This window comes from Camelus dromedarius, chromosome 17 (genome assembly GCF_036321535.1).
Source record: "Camelus dromedarius isolate mCamDro1 chromosome 17, mCamDro1.pat, whole genome shotgun sequence".
In the NCBI taxonomy this organism is placed as follows: domain Eukaryota; kingdom Metazoa; phylum Chordata; class Mammalia; order Artiodactyla; family Camelidae; genus Camelus; species Camelus dromedarius.
The window spans coordinates 45,632,498-45,653,757 of NC_087452.1; the positions used below are offsets into that span (position 1 = coordinate 45,632,498).

The 21,260-nt window shown below is 44.7% G+C and overlaps 1 protein-coding gene and 1 non-coding gene across 2 annotated transcripts in view; both read left to right on the forward strand.

The window, feature by feature from the left end:
• Positions 1-21,260, forward strand: part of OSBPL10 (oxysterol binding protein like 10) — a 268,519-nt gene that overhangs the window by 197,807 nt on the left and 49,452 nt on the right. Inside the window, exons 5-6 of the mRNA XM_031469821.2 lie at positions 2,293-2,503; positions 12,869-13,023. Of these exons, the coding sequence (XP_031325681.2) occupies positions 2,293-2,503; positions 12,869-13,023 (366 nt within the window). The remainder of the gene's footprint in view (positions 1-2,292; positions 2,504-12,868; positions 13,024-21,260) is intronic.
• Positions 12,536-12,675, forward strand: LOC116158381 (U4 spliceosomal RNA). Its single transcript, XR_004142688.1, has one exon. It is a non-coding gene; the product is annotated as a U4 spliceosomal RNA (small nuclear RNA).

The window sequence follows — 21,260 nt, forward strand, 5'->3', positions numbered from 1 at the left end:
GGCATCCTTCATAATAGTCAAGAACACAGCATATTATGTGATTCATCATGTTTTCTTCTTGCCTTTCAACACAACATTTTTCTAAGACCAGATTTTATGGTAGAAATTTACAGAAATGCTGACTACGACACATAGCTCGAAATCGACTTCTCCCTAAATGTTAGCAGTTCTACATAGAGTTGGTTGTCAAAGAACATGTGCACATTTTCTGTTTTTCCGTGTTACATTTAACCATTTCTTGGCAAACTTCGGCGGATAATGGAAGTATTATTGTCTACTAAATCTTCAGCCACGTTGTACTGAGTGTAATGATTTCTGTGGACTTCGTGTCTTCCATCTCAGGGAGAGAAGGGCAAGCGGTGGGTTCGTTCATTCATCCCACAGCTGCTTACTGGGCTTGGGATACGTCAGTGAGCAGCACACACAGCCTGGGTCCTGCTTTCACACTAGCACAAGTGAGCAGAAGAAACAAGTAAATTTTAAGTTGGGTTGGCAGGTGGTAAATGCTCTGGGGAAAGATAAGTCAGTAAAGGAGGACAGGAGTGCCAAAGATTGGGCGGGACGTGCGGTTTTAAATTATGTGGTTCAGCAAGGTCCTGCTGTACAGCACAGGGAATGATAGTCAATACCTTGTAGCCTGCAATGACAGAGAACATGAAAAGGAATATATGTATATGAATAACTGAATCACTGTGCTGTACACCAGAAATTAACACAACATTGTAAACCGACTCAACTTCAATTAAAGTAAATACATTAAAAAAATTATATGGTTTGCGAAGCTTTCTGGAGAAGGTGGCTCTTCAGCAAAGATCAAAGGAGAAATGACTTCTCATTGTGCCCCAGTCATGCTCCCAGTACTGTTTTAGGAGCCAGATGGCAAAGTGTAACCTCTGTAATCTGCAAGAAATGATGCACGTGGCCAGAGGATGAGTATGCAGTAATGTCGATATTTTACAATCTTCTTGAAGTAATGACACCTATTTTGGTAAGTTGGATTGCAACAGAGGAGCTTTTGTTTTTTTAAAGCAGGTGACTACACAGAATAGTAGAAAATAGCAGATATTTGTCTTCAAAAGAAAACAGAAAAATTAGCCCAAGCATGGGATGAGTTTTATGTCCACATCCAGCAGTCCTTATAAAATTATTGCTTCTACCTGGCTGGTGGCATCATTATGGTAATTCAAGGATCCTCCAGGGATGACAGTGACAAAGTAGGAGCTGTTGGTTCAATCTAAGGATGACTTTTGTGGGGGAAGCTTAAGAAGCAGTGGCCCAGTGTCTGGAGACCAGAAGTTGGTTCCTGCCTCTGGTGCTGACCTGTGATCTGTGACCCTGTGACTTGGGCGGGCTGCTTTAGCTCCTCCGTGCTTCAGCACGACTGTTTATTTGCTAGCCTTACATTGTAGGTGCATTATCTTGTTTTGTGAGATAAGCTGTAAAACAGGAGGGAGATGAACTTTGAAAGATAACCAGGAAAGTCCTTGTCTGGTTCTTGAGTTCTTTCTCCTCCATTTGTCATTCAGAGATACAGTTGGATGACTGCTTGTCTGTAGCTTATGAACTGAAGCTAGCCCCCAGCACAGGGTTATTGGTTTGTCATGGCTGCAGCTGGAGCAGGGCTGGCTCTGGACTTCCAGGATTTTCTCCTCCTCCCAGCGCCGTGCATGATGTTAAGGAAGTCACGTGCTGTTCTAGCATTTTGGGGGTGGAGTCGTCTGGCACTGGCTTCATTCTGGTCTCATGCCTCCAAATGCCAGCCCCAGATTTCACTTCTATTTCCTGAACTTCCAATAGGACTGTCAAGGAGTTGGGGATGGATTGGAGCTGGAGGGAAGGCAAGGGATGAACCTTGCTCTGAGGCCAAGCCACGCTCAGCCACCGTCTCCAATGACCTTCCGTACTCCACGGACCTTAAAGATGGTTATAAGACTTCTTCTTTTAGTGTATTTATTTGTTACCTTTGGGAGATCTGTAGAATGACACACCCAGATGGCCCCAGTGGTCCCTTCCAGCTCCAAAGTTCTAAAATTCTCTTGTGATCAGAGCGGCAGATGTGTGCCTGGGGGTATGTTGACCCAGATGGATTTCACTTGGGTCTGCATCATCAGAGGATGGATGTGCCCCAGATGCCCGCTGAGCCGCCTCCACGATGCTTGTCATCCAGGTGATGACGGTTCCTCTTACACTCTCCTGTCACTCACATCCACCCATGTGGTCTCAGTGCTGGCTTCCCACCCGGCGCAGGGAGGACTTCTGACTCTCTCCTCCTCGCTGTCTTCCCATTCATAGATGATGAACCAGGTGGAAGGACAGCAGAAGAACCTTGTGCACGCCATCGAGTCTCTGCCAGGGTCCGGCCCCCTCACTGCCTTGGACCAGGACCTGCTGCTCCTGAAAGCTACCTCTGCTGCTACCCTCAGCTGCCTCGGGGAGTGTCTCAGCCTGCTCCAGCAGAGCATGCACCACGTGGGCCAGCCCAGCCACCGGCCAGGGCCCTCAGGTAAGGCCTCCCAGGGGGCTTGCCTGGGTCTGCAGATGAGTGCTGGCGGGGCGGGGGTAGGGGTGTGTCTGCCTGTCTGCCAGCCATTGCTTTCCTCCTTTAAATTCACCCATTTGTTCATTATCTATCAGATCTCCTTTTGTCCAAGTGTTTCTCCATGTATTCCTTCCTCTCTCCCCACATAGCTTGGGACATATTTTTTTTTAAATAAAAAAATTTTTTTTTAATTGGAGGTACTGGGGGTTGAATCCAGGACCTCATGCATACTAAGCATGCATTCTACCAGTGAGCTATACCCTCCCCTGCTTTTTGGGGGGACATTTTTATTTCTATTTTACCAATTAGAATAGAACATCCTCTGAACTGGTTAGCCTGTTTACATGAATACTGTGGAACTCCTTTTAGACTCACTGCATCACAGTCTACATTCTGTTCCATTTGTGAATTTTGCACCCAGTGTTGTGTTTTATGGTCCATCACTGTGCAGCATCTAGTCCACTATTTCTAATCGTGCCTGTGGTGTGTGTCCCCTACGTTTTACTGCGCACCCTCTCGTGCTGGACACGCCCGGTGCCTCCTGCTCCCGCCTCGCTGCAGTGGGCGTCCTCTTCGCACAGAGCTTCTCTGGAATGCACAGGAGAAGCATTTCTAGTTGTTTATCAAGAAGCTAGAGATAATAACAAACTCCCTTATGATGCCTGGATCCTTTTGAAGGAGGGTTTAATCGATAAGCAGATACAAAGATATTAGTGAGGATTAAATTAAATGATAAAGGTGAAAATAGCTTGAGATTGGTCATGTCGTATATAATGATAAAGCATTAGAATTAAGAGCTGAGGAGAAGCCTCATTGAGCTCTGTTGCCCGAGGTTCAGTTAATTAAGGGGGAACGAGGCAGTTTGGGCGATGGAGAGTAAAGCGGGGCTATGAATGAGAGTCTGTTCCATGCTTCCCCCTTTTCACCAGGGTTAAGAGAGGGATGTTGGTTTCCCAGAGGAGATTGTCCGTGGGTAATTTGGGTTTTCTTCTGTAATACCCAGCATCATTTACTACGCTCCGAGGCTATCAGTGTTTGGCTTCTGCTACACATTTTCTGAAATCATCACCAAGTAGATATTATGCCCATCATTTGGATGAGATGCTGAGGCTCAGAGCAGTTAAGTGACCTGCCTGAGGCAGCCCAGCTATGGCAAAGTCAAGACCAGAGGTGGGTCTTCCCTCTGTGACAGATGTCTGGGGTTCTTCATTCAGAACAGACCCCCCGGCAGGTCCTGGGCCCTCCAGACTGGGGCCAGGAACACTGTCCTGCTCACATCATCATTTTCTCAGGCCAAGTTTTATTTTCTTCTTTACTTTATTGGGGAACAATTTGAGACTTACAGAAAAGTTGCATGAATAGTATGAAAAATTCTTATGTATCTTCCAGTTATCCAAATGTGAACATTTTATGACATTTGCTTTATATCCTCTTTCTAAATATAAGTATAGTATAAAATCTAGCCACTTAAGAGTAAGGTTCAGTCAGACTTGATATATCTTTACCTTTTTGTACCTCAGTGTATATTTCATTAAAAAAGCACACTTTCCTTTGTAATAACAGCACAGTGGTCAAAATCAGTAAATTAACATAAATACAGTCCTATTCCTCATCTGCAGATGTTACTAAATTTTGCCAATTGTTCTATTGATGTTTTTTTATAACAAAATAAAGTTCAGGTGCAGGATGCATGCTGGAAGAAATGTGTGTGTTCAGGCACAGAGGAAGACACCCAAGCTGGTTTTCACTTCCCTCTTCCTTCTCCAGTTGGAAATGGGACTCTGATTCTGAGCCCCCTGACTTTTCCTGGTCTGGATTGAGCCTCAGTGAGCCCGTTGGAGCTTGGGCACAAATCAGTTAGGCTGGATGCTTTTCAAGTTTCCTGTGATCCCTCTCACACTGGATCATGCTTCTAGCTTCTGCGACCAAATGGGCTCATCCCAAGAATCTTTCACCGGCAGATATAAACTTGAACCATTTTCTTATTCCTGAAAGTATTCCCTTATATCTTTTTTCAGAGCTGGTTTCCAGCAAATTTTGAATTTTTTCCCCAAATTTTCATTGTGTCTCTGGTGTTTTCCAGGGTCTGGAGGGACAAAGCTCAGATGGAATTTCAGATGTGGCAGGTTGAAATGGGGACTCTCTGTGGGGAGGGGAGACCGAGCAGTGTCTCCGGACATTACGGCACCCACTGAGCGACCTCCTGTATATCTTCCATGCCTGTCTCCCCACCCCAGCCCCGTTTGTCCATCCTGCCTTCCTTTTGGTCCGTTTTACCAAGGAACTTGGCTGAAGGTTGGAGAATAGAGAGCCTGAGGCCTCACAAGATTTATTTTGTTTCCTTGTCTTCTTAACCCTTTTAAAAGTTATATTCCATATAACACAGCCCCTTAGGTTTTTTTTTCTTTTTTAGCCCCTTAGGTTTTAAACCATTCTGCCTGTGTCTTTTAAATCTATGCCACACATTGGGCCAAAAAAAAAAAAAAAAAAAAAAGAATGACTTCCTGCATCCAAAGCATCATAGTTGCCTGCAGTTAAAACAGAATTCCAAAAGCTCAAGCTGGCAGCATAAGAGAAGAGGGTGACCCTGGGGGTGTCACCACAAAATGCATTTGTTTAGAGCCTCAGGGCTCTCCAGGTTGACAGTGGCTATAGCAGCCTCACTCCCGCTGATAAAAACATAACAGTTCTGTCCAAGGAGTGCCAGGCTGGGTTGATGGAAATCAAAATCTCATCAGTGCAAACCTCTGTCAGGGTTTCCTTTAGATATTTAGGGGCAGGGAGGCGCAGACCCCCCAGCACAGCTGATATCCGTGTGCATTGTTCTCGAAGTCTCTTTGCTTTCTGACCCCTGTGCTGACTTTTTTCCTTCTGCCCCTTTTCTGAGTCAAAAATTAATTTGTGGTCTTGCAGCATCTCGTCCTCTGTAGCTTTTTGTTGTCTCTTCCGGGGAACGTGTCGGCTTTGGAACCTCTGTCTGCAGGTGTTGCTCCCCGAAGCCACATTCAAGCAATTGGGCGGAGGTCCAGAATCATTTGAGTGTTCCTCTGCTCCCACCTACGCATTTCGGGCTCCTAGACCTGTCTCCGAGGTTATCTCTAAGATGTACTGGGCTGAAATGCTTCAGTTAACTTCTGTGTACAGAGAGGTTTGTAGCTAAAATGAATAAAGTAACTTGGCTTTTTGATCAACTCGTGTTACGCAGTCCTCCTCCGTCCTGGTGACTAAATCCGCCCCAACATGTCAATGGAGGCCATGATCGATGGGGCAGGCAGGTGGGGATCTGGTTTCCCAAGTCTGGATGCGCGTCTCAGACTACATGGAGAGGCAGGTAGGGCTGCACCAGAGCTGGAGAGGGCTGGGCTGCTTGGGAGTCTGGGCTGGAGGCGGGTTCTGGACCCTTAACATGGTCTGAGGGGCAGGGTACTGATGTCTCATGTCCTGGGTGGTTCCTCACTTGCAGCCTTGATACAGGGAGCGTGGTTCAGAGTCAGCGCAGACACCTGTGACCAGACCAGCTCGGGCAGAGCTGGGTGCCCACAAATGATGGATGCAGGGCATGTCAGGAAAGAACACTGGGGTCGGAGCTGCCACTTGAGCCTCGGGAAATTGCAGTGGACGACACCCATGCCCTCGGGCATGAGTCAGGGCAGAGAGGGACACACGTGTAATTGAGGAGAGGAGGACTAGAACAGGACTTAATGAGCTTTTCTTCACCTGCCCTTCCAGTAATGTTTTCCTTCTGGATTTGTAGGGATTGTCAGTTAAGCAGCCAGGTGCATTGGTTCATCTCATTTTGGGGTTTGGTCAAATAGGGGCCAGATTATTTTGCAGGGACTTGCCTTGGCTTTTCCTGCCAGTGACCGTTTTTCTTCTGCTGGGCTTCACTTGTTTTCCAGAGACATCTTCAGACTCCCGGCACTCACCTCTTTTCCCCACTCACTGTCCCTTTGCTTTCCTATCTCTTCTGCCTTCTTTCCTGGCACGCGCTGCTCCTGGTGAAACGCATCCTGTGTGTGTCACCTTCCCTGACTTTGTGATTAAAAGCCAAGAGAGGAATGTGAGGATTCCTTCAGTAAAGAGCATTTGGGTAAAGAGAAAAGCTGGCATTGCAGAGTATTTCATGTGGGTGGATTTTTTATTTTAAACAACTGTCTAAACAGATTGTTTGAGTGGCCACTTCTCCCTCAAGAAAGCAGTTAGATACTAACATCCCAGCTTTGCATTGTAAACATGCTTCATATTTTCCCCAGGCTTGTGAATGTCAGTCCCTTTGGGGAGAACTTCAGGTTTACTGAGCCTGGGAGGCCCGGGCACGGTGGCTCTCGGCACTCAAGGAAGGGGTAAACGGGGAGGCCAAAGACAGAGTAAGACAATTTCATAGTCAAACCTTTACGTCCACGGTTAAATCTTCGGTAGCTTTCCTTCTTCTTCTGGTTGGTTCATAGTTTCTTTCCCTTCTTCTCTGGGCTCTTATATCTACCAGGGCGAGTTGTGTGAGGAGACGCAGATGTGTGTCAAAGCCTGATTTCAGGACTGGGTTTGCCATCTGGTGGATACCCCCATTCTTTACCCGCCTATGCTCTCTGCTGGACCACCTCTGGTGGTCTCCCCGCTCACGCGCGTTAGGGTGGACTAGGGAGTGAAAGGTGATTGACGTCCCGCTCCTCAATTCACCGCAGGCGGCAGCTACGCGGTAATATTTGATCCCCATCTTCTTTTCATTTGTATTTCCTGGATGTTTGGGATCATCTTTTTCCTTTAGACCTTCTGAGTCACTTTCTAGAGGTGCGGCACATTTTCTCAGCCATCAAACACATCAGTAGGAAAACACACCACTATGCTTTGTGCCATGAAGGAAAAGCTGCCAGTTAAACCCTCACATGCCATTGATAGTGAGATGAACTCCAATTTCAGAGATGCTAACATGTGAATGTTGATGTGTCTTCGGATTGATGAAATAGGTTTAGCTTTGCTTTTTGTTTTATGACAGTCTTGAGAATCTATCTTTCAAATGAGGACTGCAGTCCATTTATTTTCTTGCTTTACTCTGGTGTTTGCCTGTTAGTCTCCATTATGTGTTTTGTTTTCATGCCTCTATGCTGCTTTTCTTATTTCTCTTATTTTGCTACACAAGTTGTGTTTCCTTTATGTTTCTTCAGTGTTTTGGGGAAAAGTGTATAAATTCTAGTATATATTCTTCATCCGCATTTTTAACTTGTATTTTTCTAATCATCAGAGTCAAGAATGACATACTACCTTCTTTTTTTTGGAGGAGGGTAGGTAATCAGGTTTATTTATTTCTCTTAATTCTTTTTAATGGAGGCACTGGGAATTAAACCCAGGACCCCGTGCATGCTAGGCACACACTCTACCACTGAGCTATACCCTCCCCTAGAATGACACACTACTTTTTGACTCCTTTAGTGATGAAGAATACTCCATTTTCCTTTGTTTCTCTGATATACTTCCCGACTTTTGGTAATGTCATAGCGGGGGCTATTGTTATTTGTATTTTAATAGTAAGTTAACACTTAATGTGTGATAATGATTAAATATCTCCAAAATAATTTTGACTTAATACTCAGTTGTATAATCATGTTTACAAAAAGTATTTAAATTCAGTTCCCGGGCTGGGACAGGGTGAGGTGAATGAGGCATTTACCATGAACACACTTTTAAGGGTGCCAAAGTAATTAAGATGAACGATGTGGGTTTTTTTGTTGTTGTTTGGGGTTTTTTAAAAAGTATTTCTTCCTTTAAAAAATCAAAAAAAAATTGGGGGGAAGGGGAGGTAATTAGGTGTTTGTTTATTTATTTATTCATTTATTTATTCTAATGGAGATATTGGGGATTAACTCAGGACCCCATGCATGCTAAGCATGTGCTCTACCACTGAGCTGTACCCTCCCCCGCTAAGATAAATGATATTTTAATGCAATATTTTTAAACCAAAATTAATGCCAAAAAATCCAGGATGAACAAAACATTAAAATCTTAAAGAAAGACAGGATTTGACAATTTGAAGATCAAGTGAGGCAAGTGAGACTGAGGCCCTTAAGACATGTTTTGGGGGCATTAATTTTAATGTAAAAATATTATGTGAACATATCACTGATCTTGATTACTGAGTGTCTCAGTGCCTCTTTAAATTTTCCCCTGAGACAGGTGTCTTTTTACCTCCCTTTTATAGGTCTTCACCAGTCTTGAGTTCCTCATTCTGCCTCTTGCCTCTTTTCTTCATATATCGGAGTATGTCCTCAAGTCGTTCTTTTCCCCAGGAAGGTAGACTATTTTCTGAGTCTCTGCAGTGCAGCTGAGAAGGTGTACAGAGTAGAGTTTTAAGGGTCTGGGCTCTGGAACCAGGTGGCCTGGGTTTTCTTTTCTTTTAAATTTTTTTTTAAATTTAAAACCAATTTTTAATGGTGGTATTGGGATGGGACCCAGGAGGACCCCGTGCATTCTAAGCATGTGCTCTCCCACTGAGCTATTACTGCCCCCACCTCCCCAAGTTTTAATCTTTACCGCTTAAACTTGCTGGCTGTTTGTGCCTCCCTTTCTTAATCTGTCAAGTGGACATACAATAGTAGGACCTACCTCACGGGTTGTCATTAGGATTAGATGAGTTAACACACGTCAACTGCATCTGGTAGTCCCTGACACACAGCAGGAGCTTAGTACAGGCTGATTCTTTTTCAGAGGAAAGATAATTTGCCTGAAGACAAGCATAGTCCACCAGCCCCGCACCCACCCCCAAATCTGTAGACTTTCATTTGCATTCTTCTCTTCATCTCTTCACCTTCTTCTGACATTTAGTGTGGTAGCAAAATCCAAGACTAGCTTGATTTTCTTTTTTTCTCCCTTTAAGCCAAGTCTAACTTTTCTGCCTAAATGATTGGAAAATTTTTCTCCCGGTTTTTCTTAGTCGAAAATGTTGCCAAGCTTCATGAGTGAGGCATTCATTATACTACTCAATTTTTTTTTTTAAGTGGAGGTCCTGGGGATTGAACTCAGGACCTTGTGCTTGCTAACCATGTGCTCTACCACTGAGCTATACTCCTCCTGCTATAATATTCTATTTTTGCGTGTGTTTGAGATTTCAGTAATAAAAAGCCTAAGAAAGGATGGCCAAGCTGTGTCTAGATGTGAGTCATTTCCCACTGATGTTGCTAGAATGTGCTGTTTCAGCAGGATCCCCACTCTCTCCATCTTAGGCGGTGTTTACTTCTGTCATTGTTTACTGTTCCTGTTCTGTTGATCTGATCAGTATCCTTTAGAGTCTCTGTCATATATCTCCTCTGTTGTCTTCCATCTCCTTCTACACCTCTGCCTGTTTTCTTCTGCTCTCTGTTCTGCTTTCATAGAGGCTACTTTATTTTGTACTGTTGTGAGGGTGCAGCTTGCCTGCTGTTTTCTCTGACACCTTATGTTAGATTATGTTATGTTAAATTTCAGGGATTATTGTTCCTCTCAGCCTTCGGAGTATCTTTCTGAGGATACTGTTTCTTTTCCTAAGCGCTATACAATCCTTTTCATTCAGTCTAGGTTAGAATTTTCCTCCTTCATCCTTACCCGAGACAGGTCTGTGCAGGTTCCCAAACTGGTGGTCGGTGATTAGAGGAGCTGGACTGGTCTGAGATGGGTTCTACCCTGTCCTCACTCACAGATTGTTTGCATCCATAGAGTCTATGGAAAACTACATTTCCCAGCATGCACTGCCACTTTCACTCTTCCCCAGCTGGACCTGGTCTGTGTCTATCTGAGGATGCTGTGTATCCCAGCCAGGCCAGACTCTGCTTCCTGCCCCATTGTCTCCTGGTTATTATCTCTGAATGACGGTATATGCAGGGGAGGGAGGGACAGAGTTGATGTGTGGGAGTGATGGAGGGAACTCTGTCCTGATTGCCTGGGAGAGCAGATTTCATTTTCCCCCTATTGCTTTTTAAGGCTTCCTAATTACTCTAGAGAACATTTACTACTTGTGTAATACAATAAAAAATTTTAAAAAGTACCACTCCTTCATTTATGAGACAGATTTAAGATTGGAATCCAACTTTAAGTCTCTGAGCAGGATTTGGTCAGCAGGACAGGTAAGAAGTATCCTTCCTCCTTTCTTACGGCAGATTCTAGGGTCCTGAGCCCTGGGTTGGTTTTCTTAGTCCCAGTCCATCTGCCTTATTATTTATGGGGTTTCTTCCCAAGTCTGTCCTCAGCTCATCCCTCAGCCTCTGACTAGTGTTGTGAGTTTTTACCTTTTTAAAAATGACATCAAAGAGTGGTATTTGAATGCTTGTTTTTGCCATTGAAAAAGAAAGTGTGGTAAAATACAGAAAGTTTGCCATCCCATCCACGTTTAAGTATACAACTTGGTAGTGTTGAATACATTCATATTATTGTGCGATCAGTCTCTAGAACTCTTTTCATCTTGCAGAACTGAATTCATTAAACAATCACTCCCCACACCTGATCCCCCTGCCCCTCGCAACCACTGTTCTACGTACACTTTTCTTGAAATTCACCATCTCTGAAAGTCCCAATGGTCCTTCATTCGTTCGGCACAGCTTTAATGAGCACACCCTCCTAGACTGCGTTCTAGTTTTAGGGACGGAGCGCTGAACAAAGGCAGTATTATCCCTGTTTTCAAGGAGCTGACTTTCTAGAGGGAAGAGTAGAGCAGACAGTGAACAGATAAACACAGTGAGTTCAGATGGTGTAAGAGCTGTAGGAATAAACCGGTGTGACGAGTGCCTTGGCAGTGCTGCTTTGGCCAGCCAGGTCCCCAGGGGCCTCTCTGAGCATGTTACGTTTGAACTGACCCCTGGATTTTCAGGGGAAACCCCCTCCCTTGTGTAGAGGAACCGGAGGATGGTGGTCTGAGCAGGGAAACAGCCCTCACAAAGGCTCTCGTGTGTTTGAGGAATGGAAAAACACACAGCCTAGCTGGAACCTCGTCAGTCCCAGGGAGAGAACTGGGCAGCTAAAAGCCAGGCCTTCAGACTGTGTTCCGGTTGCAAGGAGGAGCCACTTGAGGCTTCTAAGCAGCAGATTTCTGTGCTCTAACACTTGGCATTAAAAAAAAAAAAAGTTTTGCATAGCATATGCTTGGGTTGGGTGAGAATGCAGAGGCTACCCAACACTCACAGGCACGTCCACAGCCCTCTCACCTGCCTCTGTTATTTCATTTCCATCAACAAAATATTCCTCCAGGTGTTAAAAGTTAGGGATACCTGTAGCTCTTCCTTGGAGTAAATCCAGTGAAAAGGCTGAGGGCTGTGATTACTTATGGATGGAATATCTGAGATGCAGAAGGGGAGCTGAGTTCTAGTTCATGCGAGGTGGTCTGCTCTGGAGCCGACCTTTTCTTCATCACTCACTCCTACTCTTAGGTTGAGAACAAACTCTCCAGACTCAGCTGAGTTTGAGACCTGTTCTGACTCCATTGGCAGCATTGCCATCTACTTCCGATGACTCCTGCCCCACTTAGTAAGCATATACAACTCTTCTGTCATAATCCATGATTCTTAAAAAATCAACAGGAGAGGTAGCAAGTCTTTTTTTTTTCTCCCTAAGCATTGAAAGAAGATCAGAAAGATGCTTTATGAACACTAATCTGGTGACCCCAAAGTGTTTTTGCTAGAATGGCATGACCACATCCATCCTTAGTGGTGGGACTTCCTGACGCTGGCCACCCTGGCCACCTCTAATGATGGGGCAGTGTCATGTGGTCACACTACAGGCGTCTTTTCTCCACTGTGGTCATTGTGTCAGCTGACATTCAGACTGCTTTTTGAGCAGCCTGTAGCTGAGAAAGTTCAACCTTTGTTTTTTATTGTAAATATTTAAAAGTATTCTTCAAAAGTTCAAAAGTAAAAACCCATTTAAAAAAATAGGACCTTGGGAAAAAGTGAATTCTATCTGTCCAAGGACAGGGAGAGACAGCCTTTGGTGGTTTGGATATGGCTGCGATGCAGAAATTAGTTTATAAGTAGGTGATCTGGTTTTGCGCATGTCAGTATTGTAGCCAGTGAGGTTTATCTGAGGTGCAATTATTGTTACTTGAAAACTTTTCCCAATGCCCTGCCACGATGACTTGAAATATAGTCAGCATTGGCAGCTTGTGACAGTCTCCACAGAGAGAAAAATAAACAGATGATCTGAATCTACACTTGGTACGCCCTTCAGATCAAGTTCCACTTAAATCCATCACAGTCTCCTGAAAATTGGGTCCCCTTCAGGTCAGGCTCCTTCCACAGTGAGATACGGAGATTTCTTGAGCTCTAAATGTGTAATTTGGAAAATACTTGGCATCATTCTAGGTCTTTATTTCAGAAAGCATCCTGGGATGGCACGGGCCCAAGTCACATTCCACAGAGCAGCTGAAAAATGGGACACTTGGCTCTTTGCCATCCGCCAGTTCCAACATAACCTGGGCCATTTTACCAAACTCCTCTGAGGACGAACAGACCTTCCCGCCGGAGCCGGAGGTAAGCTCGCCGTCCTCTCCTCGCACTGCCGCGGCTTGTGTTGGCGCTTGTTTGGAAATAGAGGAATTATATTTGTAACTTGCTCCTCTCTTGGTTTTAAGAGGAGACTCACACTGTGAAGCGGAAGCATTGCCCGGAGAGACAAAATCAGCTCTGCGCTCGCCGGGCACTTCTGGTCCTGTGCCTGGCAGCTGCCATGGGCAGACTGTGATCCTCCCCACGGGGCGTCTCCTCTTTCCCTGAAATGGGAGTCACTGTAACGTCAAGGGGGAGAAATTGGAACACAGCCGTTAACCGTGATGCCTGTTGAGGCGATGGGAGCAGTTACAATATATCCCCTGGATGATGGCTTCTCCGTGTGGTTGTGCTCACCTCAGCTCCTGCCTCACACGCTCGATTCCTGCATGCTGCGGAGCCGGGCTAGGCCCGGGGGCAGTGGCTGGGACTCTCCCCCTAGGCGGTGCCCTGCAGCCCAGGTCCAGGCTGCGGGTACCAGGGAGGAGCGGCCCCGCAGACCTTAGTGGCCAGCCAGGCCCCTGCCGGCTCCGTGAAGCCCGTCATCTGCCCGCACGATGCTCCTTGACTAGCCGTGCCTCCGAGTGGCAGCTGGAGGGAAGCAGGTGCTGCCTGCCTCTTGTCAGTTTCCCCTTGTGTCACGCGTAGATGTTTGTGTTTTCTCTTTTGATGCACGTGTCCTGGTGACATGATCTCGTGAACCGGGCTGGGACCTCCTTTCGCCATAGGTTGTTCTTGAATTTCCATTGAAATCGCTTTAGCTTGGAAACTGTAGAACACCCCCAAATCTATTTCATAAGGTTGAAAGCCCCAAGGCAGCTTCTTCCATCAAATGGTCTTGATGATCCATTGAAATTGTTCCCCAAGCTTTACGGGATTATAGGCTCTGATGGTGCCTTGGTGGTTTGGGTCTTATAGAGGCAGGATCAGCCCCCTGCAGGTATTCCGTTAGCATCTCTAAGGTGCCTTTGCAGGGTATGAAACCACAGGGGAGGTGAGATTTTGAAGTGCATTTGCCTCACCTGTACACGGAGTTTCAGGTGGAAAACACTTGGAGCTGATGTGTTTGTGCATTGGAAGGTAATTTGGTGACTGGGAGAGGTCGGAGCCTTGTTGTCACCTAGCTGTTTGGAAAGACTGGGGGGGTGACATTTGAGGATGGGTGCTTCCCTGCTAAGGGGTTAACAATACAGTCCCTACCATCCCCTTGGAAGGGGACCTATGGGAGTTCACGCCATAACATACATGCTTATATATATTAATATATATATTAAGATATATTAATATATCTTGCTCTGGAGAGAAATTAAAGAAGAAGTTATTAGATCTTTAGAGATAATTGTTTAGCTCCTCCTTCCTCCCAGTACAGTAACGGGCAAAACCTAACAGGAGCTGTAACCTAATCAGTTTATCATTTGGACTGGCGAGCGTCCCCATTCTGAGTCCTTCGTAGTGTTTCTTTCACTTTTCCCTCACGTGCTTCCTTTAACCCTAAAGTTTGAGAGCCCAGATCTGTTCTTCTTATAGAAAATTGTTGCCCACTTTGCTTTGCTGATTAGTAGCATTGGCAGAAGATAGTATATAATTGTCTATGAGAAATAACTAGCTCCCAAGTTCAACTTCTTAAAAAATACCTTGAAGGAGAAGAACTAGGGAGAGCTTTTTTTTCCCTCTTAAGTTAGGAACAGTCATTAATTTCTGGTTGTCATTTTGGCTCTTACTCCCTTTGTCAGAGAATTAGAAGATAATGTCTGGGAGGAAGGTACATCTCGGTGGTAGAGCACATGCTTAGCATGCACGAGGTCCTGAGTTCAATACCCAGCACCTCCATTAAAAATACATATATAAATAAATAAATCTAATTACCCACCTCCCCCCCATAAAAAGAGAATTGAAAAAAGGAAACTTAAAAAAAAAAGATAAAAGAAGATACTGTCTGGAAATCCCTTAGAGCAGTGAGAGACTTCTGGGGTGTGAGGGTGCATGATGGTTTTCTGAGAAGGAAGGATTAGAGTTCTTTTGCAAAAAATTCCTTCATTTTTTCCACTGACAACTCTGGTAGATGATTCTCGCAGCCCAATAGCTAGTGTTGGTTGGAATTTCTTTATTTTAGGCCGTTGTGCTTTGTCACATTTTTTCCCTTTGTCAAGGATTTGAAGAAACTAGCAGTAGCCACACAGTAGTTTTCCTTTCAGAAAAAGGAAAATGTTTCCTTTCCTCCTTTTTACAATTTGGAGACATAACCCAAGAAGGAGTGAAGTGAAATTCCAAAAGGCTAAAAATTCCTCAAGAGAAGTTTCCTTGTCCCTTTTGATGTAGAGAATACAGTTACTCTGTGAGTGATCATTGGGAGACTAAGGATTGTGGTACTTTAGCTGAATAAACTGTTTTCTTCGGGTTTATTGTTTTGATTATGTTAGGTCTTTAGGAGCATAAATTGGGGGTATAAAAGGTACCTCAGTCTGGTGTGTGTATTTTTTTTTAAATAGCATCAAGCAATCAATCTGTTTCTCATTGGACACAGACTGGGTGTCCTACAATTTAACTCAATTCTGATACTGTCTACCTGGAGATGTCATCAGATCCCACGGGTTAAGGACTGCCCCGCCAAGCCCCTGCCAACTTCAGGTACCAACCACGAATCCAGGTTGTCACCCATGCTTCCGAGTCATCCAGCTGTGGACTAGGGGTTCCCATGACCTCCTCTTCAGGTTTGGTGAATTTGCTAGAGTGGCTCATAGAACCTAGAGCAAAATGTACCAGTTTATTACAAAAAGACGTAATTCAAGAGCAGATGGAATTGATGCCCAGGGCAGGGTCTGTGGGAGGGGGCGGGAGCCTCCATGACCTCTCTGAACCCATCACTCTCCCCCCACTTCCACCTATTCACCACCCAAAAGTTCTCTAAACCCTGTGCCTCTGGGGTTTTATGGAGGCTTCATTACAGAGGCATGACTGACTACATTCTTGGCCACTGGTGATTTAACCTCCAGCCCCTCTCCCCTCCCCAGAGGTCAGGGACTGGGACTGAAAGCTCCAACCCTCTAATCACAGGGTTGGCTCCACTGTCTCCCATCCTTAGGTGACCAAGGGGCTTTCCTAAAGCCACTCATTAACAAGACAAAATACACCTTTATCTCTCTCAACTCTTAGGCCTAATTCCAGAATTTCCACAGAGGAAATTCTGACCTCTGTGCCAGAAATGGGGACAAAAAGCAAATATACATTTCTTGTCATAAATCACAGTATCACACTCCCCTCCCCTGGTTCTTGCTTACCATGAAATAACATACAGATGTCTGGAAAATGAATGCATTTTCAAGCTTAATCTGTTTAATTCCCCAAAGAGTAGAACTCAAAGACCAGCATGTTTTTAACACACAAGTTAGAAGAGAATTGTGGCTGGCTCTGTTATCAAAAGCAGTGATCTCAGAATTATATTCTGTTGGGGCTGGAACTAACTAAATGTGAAAATGAGATATTCTCCCATAATGAAATGAGTTAAGCTCTTGGTTTTCCCTGTTGGTAGACCAATATTTCAACTCTTACCACTGTTTGAAATGCAAGTTTAGACTGGAAAAGGTTTTTTTTGTGCTTTTGTTGTTGAAGAAGGCCTTGCTTCAGGACAGAGGGACAGTGGGCCGGCTCTCTGGACCTCCGCCAACTGTCTGGATTGGAATCCTAACAGCTCAACTGGACATCCCAGGCTTTCCCAAGGCGACGTCCCTAGATGCATGACAGTTTTATCAGTGCGCTTGTGTGAGGTTTGGGAGCTGGAGACCAGATTCCTTCTGCTGGTGCTGCTGGCAGATGTGAGTGTTGGAGGCATTTGTTGTGACCAGAGTCACTGTCCTAGGGTCTCAGTCCCCACTGGGTTGGCGTGAGAGACTGTGGTGGCAGGAGCCGTGGTATCTTCTAGACACTTGGATCAAGGCTGCCTGCAATGATGTGCTCCTGTGTTAAATCTGAGGGTGGGGCAGTATAGCTCAGTGGTAGAGTGTGTGCTTAGCATGCATGAGGTCCTGGGTTCAATCCCCAGTACCTCCATTAAATAAATAAGTAAGTAAATAAATAAACCTAATCCCCCCCCACCAAAAAAATTATTTAAAAAAACCAAGAAATTTAAAATTAAAATCTAAGGGAGAGTTTTATTCCTCCAGACCAGTGATTCTGTGAGCACCTAATTCCCTTTCTGATTGAAATACCTGGAGTGGCTTCTGTTTCCGGCACCAGGTCCAGACTGGTGGGGCTGTGGGAATGAGAGAGCTGAGGGTGACGTGGGGACCATCCTGTGTGACCTCTCATGGGTCACCATGTATACCTACCTTTCTGGAGGATGTATCTGAGGGACAGAAACCTTAATTTGTCTTCAAAGTCAGGTTTACTGAGGTATAATTCAGAAATAATATGTTCTGCCCCTTTAAAATGTAATTTATCACTTCTGTACTTTGTTGAATGAGTTCCATCACTTTCCATGATTCCCTTCTGTTTAACACCCCCCCCCCAGCCCTTGGCAATCGCTGATCTGTTTTCTGTCCATGTAGTTTTATCTTTCCCAGAATCCCTTTACGTGGAATTATGCCATTGTAGGCAGAGTCTGACTCTGTTTAGCAGCCTTGGAGATTCACCTGTGTCATTAGGTTGATTGGTAGTTCTTACTGGTGATTGGTGTCCTTTGGAGTCAGACTTTGTTTATCCACTCACCTAGTGAGGATCATTTGTAAGCTTTAAAAACTTCCTCAAATCTCCCACAGGTAAAACAGAAAAGAGGGGGCATTTAAAAATAATATTGCGTGAATCACTGGGGGCAAATACTGGGTGCCCAGAGGGAGGAGATGGAAAGTGAGTCGTGTGAACCCCTCCACTAGCACCCTCAGCAGGGGTTCATGGAGCTGGGTCTCAGGAGCACACTCAGCTCCGATCAACGCCGGGTTGACTGTTTCAGTAGAAGACTTTGCCTGGTTAATTGTCGGAATTGCAGTGGCAACAATACCATCAGGAGATCACATGCCCTACACCCCCCCAAATCTAGCAGATTCAGAAAGACTCCGCATAACGTCCTTGAGTACTGAGTACTGAGGCCAAGATCAGCGTATAAGAGGGACTTTGGTTAGCTAGTTGCAGAATTTAATTTTCAAGTAATCACGTCCTAATCCCCCTTCCCCAAGGGAGGAAACTGTTTTACGATAAAGGAAAGATAGATACATAAAAGATTTAGCTGAATTTTGCCTCGAGAAGGATTTCCTTGCTCTTGGATGAATTGCCGTTTTAGCGCTGAACTTTTGAACCATTTAACAACATACAAAGCTGTCAGTTTTGAAATCCTCTGGCCTTCATCTTAAAGCCTGGGCAGTCTGTCTAATCTCCTCACCCCATTTTTATCATCTTTATTCTTCGTCAGCACAGTACTGCAGCATATAGGTAGATGTTGATTGAGCCTAAGTCAGGCATGGGATGCTGATAGGTTTTTGGAGATAAGGTAACATGCAGATTTAGTCCTTTGGATAATTCTTTTGACACAAATTTTCAATCTTATGGATTCGTTCAAAATATTTGATACTTATTTGTTGGTTGTCAGCTGTTTGACCAAGGAGTGAGATGGCTAACACTTACTTATTACAATGGAAAATCACTTTATTGAGTTCTGCGATAACCCCACAAAGTTGAATCCCAGGTGGTTGCTTAGTAGGAAATGTCGTATTACATATTACATGATTATATAGTATGTAATATTATATATTATATGATGGATTATTCATTCTTTAGAGTGAAGGACATGCTGTCGTATGCTGCTACATGGATGAACCTTTAGAACATGATACTGAGTGAAATAAGCCAGTTACAGAAGGACAAATACCAGGAGATTTCACTTATACAAATTATCTCAAGTTGTCAAACTCATAGAAACAAAGTAGGATGGTGGTTGCCAGGGTGGTGGGAAGGGGGAGGGGGAGCTGCTAGTCGGTGACTGTAGCGTTTCAATTGTGCAGGATGACTTGTTCTAGAGACCTGCTGTACAACAGTGTGCATGTAGTTAACACTACTGTAGTGCACACTTACACATTTGTTAAGGGGGGAGACTTCATGTGGTTGTCCTTTTTTTAATTGAAGTAGTTGATTTATAATGTTATGCCGATTTCTGATGTATAGCATAGTGATTTACATATATATATATTTCCTTTTCCTACTCTTTCATTATGATCATTACAAGGTATTGCATATAGTTGTGCAATATGTTTGTGTTTATATTATGTACAGTAATGTATATCTACAAATTCTGAACTCCCAATTTATCCCTCTCTATCCCGTTCCTCATGTGTTTTTTAATCATGCCAAAAAATTTATGACTTTCCTCTTAAAAAAAAAATTAAAAAACAACAGGTCTCTTCCATTCTTCTTGCTGTTGGCTTTTTTAAAAATTACATTTTTAAAATTGAATTACAGTTAGTTACAATGTGTCAATTTCTGGTGTCTGTCCTAGTCATGCATATATATACTTATATTCGGCTATTGGCTTTTTATCCTCATGCTTGTTACTTCGTGGTGGCAGCATGACAGCTACAGTCTCGAGCATCACATGCTCACCACGTCCCTTTAGAATATGGGGTGACATGAGAGCTCTTCCTAAGACTCTCTGTGTGTGGGGGGGAGCCCCCAGTACACTTCTCCTGTTATAGCCAGACTGGATCCTCCCCCACCCCACCCCCAGCTCTAACTCGTTGCGGGTAACTGGGTACCATGACTGCTTTAGAGTAGTCATGGGTCAGCCTTGATGGCCAAGGAAGGATGTGCTGAGTCGGGGGGGTCTCGAGTCCTAGCCCCAAACTGGATTCCTGCTAGCAAGGGGAGAAGAGGGGAAAGGCCGTTGGTAGTGACAGATAGTGTTGCTGGACCCCCAAACCTGCCCCAGGCAGACCTTTTTCCTGCAGTGCTAACCTTCAGCTTCTGTGAGGCTTTTCGAGCTCAACTGTTCCATATAGGCCAATGAGGGTAGACCTCATCTTTGATTACTCTTTGAAGACTCCAGAATATTTAGGAAGGTAACCATGGGCATCATAGATGCTCTGCAGGTGTCTGATGAATGAATGACTGTGAATGATGAGATCTGTCTGTTCGTCACTAGAGGGCGTGCTCCTCCCTGTTCTCATCTCTGTCCCTGCTCTTCCCTGCAGCTTCTGGACACCCAGCAGGAGATGTCTAACCTGTTGAGTGGCGTATGAGTTACATATGCTGCTGTGACAAGAGTCACTAACGGCCATTGTCCTGGACCTCTCTAGTCAGAGGCTCTCTCACTAATTGGTCCCTTTCTAGTCACTAGCCTTGACCTTCGTCCAGCAGGTACTAGATGGTGCCACTTATGTGTGGCATTCTTATTATAATCATTTTGTTTTATTTTAATAATTGTTTTTTTAAACAATGTTTATTTAAGGGAGGTACCGGGAATTGAACCCAGGACCTCATGCACACTAAGCACACACTACCACTGAGCTGTACCCTCCCCTCGATTATAACCTTTTTAGGTAATCTGCTGAGGACATTCCATTTAGGTCCTGACATTGTAGGAATGAGCACTGGCTTGATCTTGTGGGTTTTTGCTTCTTCCCTTCTGGCTGTTGGCCTGGAGGGAAAATAGTCCATCCATTGTGCAAACATAGGGTATACGCCCTGGAGCCACCAGACCCTCAGCACTGATTAGAAATCAGAAGGATCGAGTTTGTTGCTTGTGCTTCAAAATATACTGCTCCCTTGTAAGTCTGCTCTGGTCGCGGTATAGTAAGGTAGGAATTATTCATCTGCTCAGTTGTTTGTTCATTCATCAAACATGCATTGAGTGACTGTCTGCTGGACACTGAAGGGAGGACTCCTTAGTTCAGCAAATTCATATGTTGAACCCCCAGTAGGACTGCATCTAGGAGTTGGGGTCCTTAGGAGGCAGTTGAGGTTAAATGAGGTCATAAGGCTGGGGCCCTAGTCCAATAGGACCATAATCTTATAGGAGGAGGAAGAGGCAGAGATGTCTCTCTCACTCCATCTCGTCTCTGTGAGGACACAGACCTCTCTCCTGGTCTGTAAACCAGGAAGAGAGCCTTTACCAGAACCCAACCCTGCTGGCCCCCGCCCCCACCCGATCTTGGACTTCCAGCCTCTAGAACTGTGAGAAAACAAACTCCTGGTGTTTAAACCCACCCAGTCCAGGGGGTTTTGTTAGCCTGAGCTAAGAC